Here is an 8,909-nt window from a genome sequence, read left to right as displayed (position 1 = left end):
TGAGGCTGTCATTTTTAGCATCTACATGGATGTTAAAATCACCCACAATAATTATTTTATCTGAGCTGAGCACTAAATCAGATAAAAAGTCTGAGAAATCAGAGAGAAACTCTGTGTAAGGCCCGGTGGTTTGATATGTTTCATATTTCCAGCTGATGCTGATCACACTAACCTTAACATCACAGACCATCCTTTGGTTCTTCTTCTGTTCCTCTGAAACTTCCTGTGTGGTGTGCCTTTCACATTAAAAGCCCTCCCTGACTGTAAAGACTGGACTGTGCTGCAGCTGGTGGAGACAGTGTGTAGGTGTGTTGTGTTTGATGGAGGACTGAAGTGTGTGTCCAGCTGAGCTCTCTGTGTGCTCATATATACAGATGCTGTTAAACACATGTTTGTATTTGGACCCTGTTACTGATCAGGACCTGCTGTGTGTTTCCTGTCCGTACTACGGTGTACATTTTAGGACATCGTCAGGTCTCAGGAAAAAAGTCGTCAGGTATCAGACAAAAAATTGTCAGGTCTCAGTCTCAGGAAAAAAGTCGTCAGGTATCAGACAAAAAATTGTCAGGAAAAAAGTTGTCAGGAAAAAAGTCGTCAGGTATCAGACAAAAAATTGTCAGGTCTCAGTTGTCAGGAAAAAAATCGTCAGGTATCAGACAAAAAATTGTCAGGAAAAAAGTTGTCAGGAAAAAAGTCGTCAGGTATCAGACAAAAAATTGTCAGGTCTCAGTCTCAGGAAAAAAGTCGTCAGGTATCAGACAAAAAATTGTCAGGTCTCAGTTGTCCGGAAAAAAGTCGTCAGGTATCAGAAAAAAAATTGTCAGGTCTCAGTTCTCAGGAAAAAAGTTGTCAGGTATCAGACAAAAAATTGTCAGGAAAAAAGTTGTCAGGAAAAAAGTCGTCAGGTATCAGACAAAAAATTGTCAGGTCTCAGTTCTCAGGAAAAAAGTCATCAGGTCTCAGAACACAAGGTATCAGACAGAGAGAAAATCTTCCTGCAGGTGGCGCTGTTGTCATGTCCCACCAATGACTGTATAAAAGATGGACAACGCGACACCGCCTCCTCCCATTGTGCAAAAATGAAGCCAAAATATCCCGCTTGTGGAGGCTGCCATCTTGCAAATTTGGAGCCAAAGTCTGCGCAGTAGTGACTTGAGGTGGAGCAACTGTGTAACGCTCCCGCCCACACACCCACTGGACATGACCGCAAACACGCCCCCCTACACTTTTTACGTAGCCCGGCTGCTCGAGTTTTTTTGCTGGTTTACCACGACTGACGACTTGTTTAATTCAGGTAAATACAACCATGTCACTGTTATAAAAATAGATACACAGCTTATCATCTTATAGTTCTAAAATCACTCTGTTGTTAATTCGTTAGCTAGATTAGCCGCTAGCATACGCACTGTGTTGGAGGCTTGTTGCTAGCTATTTAGCAATGCTACACACCTGCTACTCTAATAGTCTGTGTTATTGAAGGATTCAGCACTTCTTATGTTTTTTTTATCCATTTTTAGACAGCGATGAGATCAGCTGCACACTCTACAGAGGAGTTACTGTTAATATCAAAAATATAATGCTGTCCTTTGAGATTTTAACATAAGACTGTGAGTGTCATGGATCTAAAACTGTTTAAATCTTCAGAGCCCTCTACAGCCTGGTAACATGGAAACTTTAAAAACATCAGCAGAACGTTTCAGTAGTGTAGTCTAATTTGTTCTTTTCATTTAATAATAGAGTCCATATTATATCAACAGCTACATACCCCCTGGAGAGAAACTAGTGAGGGAGACCGGGTTTCCTGGGTCCAGAGGTTTGGAGAAACCTCTTCCCTTTCTTTCATCACAGCTGTCCTGTGCCAGAAGATCTGTTGACCCACTGAAAGAGGCATCATTTAAGAAACACCAGGAACACTGAAGCTCATCGCATTGATCAAGCAGGACTCATGATCTCCACCAGCAGCTCCCTCACAGGGAAATCTTCAGCACTCCTCCGTAGGCCCGCCCCAGGAGATGGATACACCCAGCATTTCATGAACACTGTGATGGAGACCTTTGCTTTGTGTAATGTTATAAATACTCGGATACTCCCCAGAGGCTCCAGACTTTTACATAAAGATATTATATTCAGTCCTGTAGAAAGTTACACATTTAAAAATATATGATCCTCTCTGGTTACTCTGGTATGAATAACTCTGAATAATTTTATGGTAAATAACACACTATCTGCAGAAAACTGTGAAAGAATTCCAGATGACAGGTTTGTAGTTCAACATACAAGTGACGACCTTTTTATTTAATTGTGTTAGACAAAATCTCATATGCTCTTCATGCAGCTGAGTACATCAAGTGTTTAAAACGGAAGCTGTGCAGGTCTGAGATACAAACTGAGGTCCTGTTAATGCTGATATATAGTGACACAGTTACATGAGTGATTAATCCTTTTGTTTTTTTGTCTTTAACTTAATCAATAAAGCTGCAGCCTTCACTACAGCACATGTGGTACTTTAACCTTTGTACTGTTTTCATCAGTTCATTTTGCAGTTAACATGTGAACATGTTGGATGATCTGTCTGCTGTCACTGGGTGGTGCTGAGGTCTGAATCTGAGGGCAGCCCCTGTAATCACAAAGAGAACAGAACCATCAAACTCAAATATAAATTTTATCTCTCAAAATTAAAATAAAGCTGATTCTTCTGTCCTCACACACTCAGGATCTTAAGTTCTTCTCTTACATTTTTTCAGTATTACAGTACACTACAGTACTTTAATCCATAGTTCCTGATTAATGAGGAGTTACTGAAGTACAAGCTTTTAAAAAAGATGTTACTGTCTTTACAGATGTGGCAAGAGACTGAAAACATGCTGTTGTTTGCACATATTTAATATTCAGCTCTGCACAGGAGCTGAAGCAGGGTGCAGCCTGATGCTTTTACAGTATAATACTTGTAATAAAAGTACAGTAACAGTAATTAGTGACTGAGTAGCCCGGGGCATTTCTCTTGATTTCTGTAGTAAATTCATTCACCTGCACAGATTAGCTAAACGAACCCTGACAGCTGAGTGCTCATTTTAGCTAGCTAGGTCTCAGGACCTAAGGACAGTAGTTACGGATTAGCTTACAAACACGTTTAACTTACCGAAAACGTGCAGCGGGGCCTCGGGTCCTTCTGTCAGGTAGTCCAGTTTACTAAAGAACATGTCAGGCTGTCAAGTTAAAACAATCGGTCGTGTTTTCGTAGCGTAAACGCTGGCCCTCCTACGCTCTATCTGCTATTCCCGAACAGAGATACGCAAGTTTCTCCGTGACTGCAGCTGTCACTACAGTCATTGGGTGGGACATGACAACAGCGCCACCTGCAGGAAGATCTTCTCTCTGTCTGATACCTTGTGTTCTGAGACCTGACAACTTTTTTCCTGACAACTGAGACCTGACAATTTTTTGTCTGATACCTGACGACTTTTTTCCTGACAATTTTTTGTCTGATACCTGACGAATTTTTTCCTGACAACTGAGACCTGACAATTTTTTGTCTGATACCTGACGACTTTTTTCCTGACAACTGAGACCTGACAATTTTTTGTCTGATACCTGACGACTTTTTTCCTGACAACTTTTTTCCTGACAATTTTTTGTCTGATACCTGACGACTTTTTTCCTGACAACTGAGACCTGACAATTTTTTGTCTGATACCTGACGACTTTTTTCCGGACAACTGAGACCTGACAATTTTTTGTCTGATACCTGACGACTTTTTTCCTGACAACTGAGACCTGACAATTTTTTGTCTGATACCTGACGACTTTTTTCCTGACAATTTTTTGTCTGATACCTGACGACTTTTTTCCTGACAACTTTTTTCCTGACAATTTTTTGTCTGATACCTGACGACTTTTTTCCTGACAACTGAGACCTGACAATTTTTTGTCTGATACCTGACGACTTTTTTCCTGACAATTGAGACCTGACAATTTTTTGTCTGATACCTGACGACTTTTTTCCTGAGACCTGACGATGTCCTAAAATGTACACCGTACCACAGGTCTACAAAGGGTCGCACTTCCTGCTGTGGTTCAGATGTTCAGCGTGTTGCTTTGTTTCTCACATGTTGGCTCCACGGTCTCTGCTGCTGTGGGCTGATGTCATGCAGCGATACAGCTGCTGAACATCTGGCCTTGTTTTGCTCCATCAGCAGATATTTGACTTTTAGATCACATGATATTTGCATGCAACCTTCAAACACGTGTGGAGAATTCATTATTTCTTTGAGAGATTTTTAGTAAATAACAGAAAAAGAAAGTAAGAGAAAAGCAAAACTTAATTCTATAAAAGAGTAAAAATTCCACACACATGTAACTCACCACTGTGTGAACATCACAGGGGAGAAATCGTTTCTCTGAGTCAGAGATGAGTGTCAGTAACACAAAAGTAAAACTCAGTGTCATGCAGTGACTTTTACACAACCAGATCAGATGAACCAACTCACACTAAAACATGCATTTTGCTGCACTCTTTACACTTATTTCTTTTCTTTCTGCTCTTTTATATATTTTGTAAAACCACAAAAAATATTTTATATCAGCAGCAATTTTTCTCAAACTGCTGCATCACAGCTTTCATGCTCTGACCTGCATGTGAAATGAGATAAAAGCTCTTTATTAGTAACTTTTACAACTTCTGGCAGGTTCATGTCTGAACTTTGGAGTGAAACACACCCTTAGTTACAAGAAATAACACCACTGTCTGTAACTAAGTGAATCCACCTTAACACCAATGTTCCCTCTAATTTTTCATGTGTCTGAGCGAACACACAAACTCCCTGAGCGTCCCTTGGACCACTGTGAGCGACAGCAGACGTGGTCACACCAGCATCGAATCCATCCAAGTTATAGGGTTTATTAAAATAATCAAATTACAGCATTTACATTTATGTTAGACTCCTTTTAATTAACTGCTTTAGCAGTTAAAAATCTTGTTCATGACCTGTGTTAACACTATTGGAAGTAAAAATAACTTGAACTCCAATTTTGAAAACACAACTTTCTTTCTTTTCTTTTTTTTCATAAAGCTCTGACTTGTATTATGAGTCTGTGGTCTGGGAGAGAGTCCTGTAACTCTGTCTGCAAAATACAGTATATAATGACCAATGCTGGGCAATTAATTATATAGTTACCTCTTCAAAAAAGTAACTCAGTTTGGCAAACAACAAAGTTTTTTGCAGCTATTTTTTTTTTTTTAAATGCAGCCAAAGCATTTTTTTAAATAAACATTTCAAACTATTTACAGAACAATCAGCTGTTCTGCATCAAATCTGATGCCACACAAATTATTTGTGCCACTCCAAAAAATAATTTCTGTCCACTGTGAAATAAAGGAGAACAACAGCCTGATACCTGCAGGCCTGACAACAGGAGATGTATCACTCCTGTAACACCTGTAACATTCAGCAGCCGCCTCATTGTTCTGACACACACAACAAAACTATTGACTACACTACACACTAACTACACAAGATTTGCGCTAAACGTCTCAAATCTCTCACATCTCAAAGCACCGCCGTCACTCCTAAAACTTCCCCCCATTTCTTAACAACTAGATGCCACGTTGCCATATCATTTTTTGATTGGTCGACATGGTACTTTTTTCGACCAATAGGGGGGTGGTTTTGCTCACAGGCGGAGAGTGCTTTGCAGCGTTTTCCTTATAAAACACCGTTTTTACCGTTTCTTCCAGCAGTAAATATAAATAACGATAGTATTCAGGAAGAAAACCAAACATTGCATATATTTTTTATCATAACTCTGGTTTTACGTGGCCTATCAACACAAAAAACTGGTATATAGTCCACACTTTTTCCGTCAATTGTTTCCTCTGTCCTGCTCACATCTCCAATGGTTGTACACGTTGTCATTAACGTGGCTTCACTCCACATCAGCCACGGCGCTTTGCTAGCTAAAACACCGGTGTCAGCACATAAGGACGCTGTCATAGCCTGTCAACCACATTGACTGGCTGCGTATATACGAATGTGAATCGCATCATTAGCTGGACTATGGGATAAGGTGGCATCAGTCTAATCCCATACGGGAGCAGCCAGTCACTTACTGACTAACACTGCAAAACAGAATTGTTAAAGTTTTAATTTTAATTTCAATTCAGGTTAATTTTTTTGTGCGCAACGCAGATTTTCTGTGCGCAGAGACCGTGCCAAAGGTGCGCAATTGCGCACGTGCGCAGCTTAGAGGGAACTTAACACCACCTGTGTGTGTGACTGCATTACACTCCCACTGCTGGGAACCTGAACAAGAACCAGAACAAAGTCTAAAATAGAAGCTGACAAACAGCTGCACCACCGAGTGACACTTTATTTTATAAACTTCACAACAGGTTTCATGTTGTGACCTGTGGAGGTGAAAAGACGCAAAACCTGTTTTATACCTTTTGAGCTACAGGCAGGATTGAAACACACCTTAGTTAAAAGTGAAACAGCAACATTTGTCCCCTCCCCTCACGTCACTCAAATGTGACAAACCAGGAAACAGGAAGTTCTTCGTCCTCAGTAAAGAGAGGCGCACAGACGATCAGACTGAGTTCAGACCAAACTAGCAGCTTCCTCTGAGTGAGTCCAGCTACAGGAGAGAAAAGTGGAAACTCCAACACTGCTGCTCCAAGCTGCTGACGCTCCACACACTGAATGTGAGTTTGAGCCAAAACACGAATCAAAGGAAGTTTCAGTGAAGGTCGTAGAGGAGGGAGGGGAGCCAGGACTGACTGTACTGCCTGTCTGCTGTTTTCAGCTTCACTCACAGACTCAATGGCTTCCAGATCAGAGGAGGATCTCTGCTGTCCGGTCTGTCAGCAGGTCTTCAGAGATCCTGTTCTTCTGTCATGTAGCCACAGCTTCTGTAAAGACTGTCTGAAGAGATGGTGGAGAGAGAGAACAACACACGAGTGTCCAGTTTGTAAGAGAAGATCTTCAAAGGAAGAACCACCTTTAAACCAGGGTTTAAAGAACCTGTGTGAGTCGTTCTTACAGGAGAGAGATCAGAGAGCTTCAGAGGCTCTCTGCAGTCTGCACTCTGAGAAACTCAAACTCTTCTGTCTGGACCATCAGCAGCCAGCGTGTCTCGTCTGCTGTGCCTCAAAAAAACACACCAATCACAGATTCAGACCCATCGATGAAGCTGCACAACAACACAAGAAGGAACTTCAGGAAACTCTGGAGCCCTTAAAGAAGAAGTTAAAGGTTTGTGAAAAAGTTCAAGTGAAGTTTGGTCAAACAGCAGAACACATTAAGGTCCAGGCCCGACACACAGAGAGGCAGATTAAGGAGCAGTTTAAGAAGCTTCACCAGTTTCTAGCAGAGGAAGAGGAGGCCAGGCTGGCTGCACTGAGGGAGGAAGAGGAGCAGAAGAGTGGGATGATGAAGGAGAAGATGGAGGCTCTGAGCAGAGAGATAGCAGCTCTTTCAGACACAGTCAGAGCCACAGAGGAGGAGCTGAGAGCTGAAGACGTCTCATTCCTGCACAACTACAAGGCTGCAGTGGAAAGAGTCCAGCGCTGCCCCCTGCTGGATGATCCACAGCTGCCCTCAGGAGCTCTGATAGATCAGGCCAAACACCTGGGCAACCTGACCTTCAACATCTGGAACAACATGAAGGACATGGTCTCCTACACTCCTCTCATTCTGGACCTAAACACTGCAAATCCAGAACTCATCCTGTCTGAAGATCTGACCAGTGTGAGAGGAGGAGGAGAGAGGCAGCAGCTTCCTGATAATCCAGAGAGGTTTGACTATTATAAATCTGTCCTGGGCTCTGAGGGCTTTAACTCAGGGACTCACAGCTGGGATGTTGATGTTGGAGACAGTACACGGTGGAGACTGGGTGTGTTAGCAGAGTCTGTGCAGAGGAAGGGACGCATAGAGTCTGGATTATGGGGAATAAGGTTCTATCAAGATAAATACTCAGCATGTTCACCATCAGCTCCTCGCACTGCTCTCTCAGTAGAGAAGAAGCTCCAGAGGATCAGAGTGAATCTGGACTGGAACAGAGGAAAGCTGTCGTTCTCTGATCCTGATACTAACACACACATACACACCTTCACACACACTTTCACTCACAGGATGTTTCCATACGTTGGAATTATGGGTAAAGTGAAGGTGTTGCCGTTGAAGGTGTCAGTGGAGCAGATGAGTTGAGGATGATGATATTTCTAATGTTGTTTCCTGTCAGTGAATTGAAGCTGTTAAACTGCAGCTGTCCTCCTGCTGCCTCGTTGTTCCAAAGCTCTTTGTTTCTCTTTTAGTTCTCACTGTTTCTTTCTGTTTCTGCTGTCCACCTTTTCACATGGAAAATCATTTCACTGTTTCTCACTGAATGACTCCCCAAACTAGATTTGAAATTCTATCAAGTTTCTAATCATTACAAGTGATTCATGTTTCTATTTGATGTGTGTAAATGGAGATGATTTAGTTTGCTGGGATATGGACTGACATGTGTTGAATGGGAGGAGCAGTTTGTTGTTGTCTTCTTGTCTGTTTATGACAACAATAAATATATTGTTGAAACAATGATTCATGTTTAACTCCATATATGAAATGTTTCTGATCTTTGAATTCTGTTTGATTAAAGACTTTCTTCATGACACAAATGAGATTTCAGTGTATTAATAGAACTAAATAAGCTCAGAGTTGAAAGGCTGCAGTATTATGTACGTGCTTCACTGTCAGTATCTTCAGGGGATTCAAAGGAAACATCAAACTGCTGTAATGAGATAAACTAGTTGGGCTGAACACACTTATCTGTAGTTTGTCTCCATCCAGGATCATCAGAATATAATGAACATGTGTGAAGAGCCAAAAAATGCTGCTCCCCTCTCAGCATGATGAGCTCCAGCCTTTGTTAAC

At 41.6% G+C, this 8,909-nt stretch overlaps 1 protein-coding gene across 2 annotated transcripts; it reads left to right on the top strand.

Moving 5' to 3' along the window:
• Positions 1 to 8,573, top strand: LOC120438402 (nuclear factor 7, ovary-like). Of its 2 annotated transcripts, none has more exons than XM_039608813.1 (2): positions 1 to 306; positions 6,537 to 8,573. In XM_039608813.1, the coding sequence occupies exon 2, from the start codon at positions 6,816 to 6,818 to the stop codon at positions 8,199 to 8,201; it is 1,386 nt and encodes a 461-aa protein (XP_039464747.1). In that variant the 5' UTR covers positions 1 to 306; positions 6,537 to 6,815; the 3' UTR covers positions 8,202 to 8,573. The 2 variants fall into 2 exon arrangements, with proteins under 2 accessions (XP_039464747.1, XP_039464746.1); XM_039608812.1 differs by lacking the exon at positions 1 to 306 and having other exon boundaries at positions 6,159 to 6,697; positions 6,799 to 8,573.
• The last annotated feature ends 336 nt before the right edge of the window (positions 8,574 to 8,909 follow it).

Source organism: Oreochromis aureus, linkage group 3, assembly GCF_013358895.1.
Source record: "Oreochromis aureus strain Israel breed Guangdong linkage group 3, ZZ_aureus, whole genome shotgun sequence".
NCBI lineage: Eukaryota > Metazoa > Chordata > Actinopteri > Cichliformes > Cichlidae > Oreochromis > Oreochromis aureus.
Note: the sequence above shows the minus strand (reverse complement) of the source record. Positions and strands in the feature narration are given on the sequence as shown.

Excerpts from the sequence above, each read along its gene's own strand:
- LOC120438402 (XM_039608813.1), top strand. The coding sequence starts at position 6,816 with ATGGCTTCCAGATCAGAGGAGGATCTCTGCTGTCCGGTCTGTCAGCAG.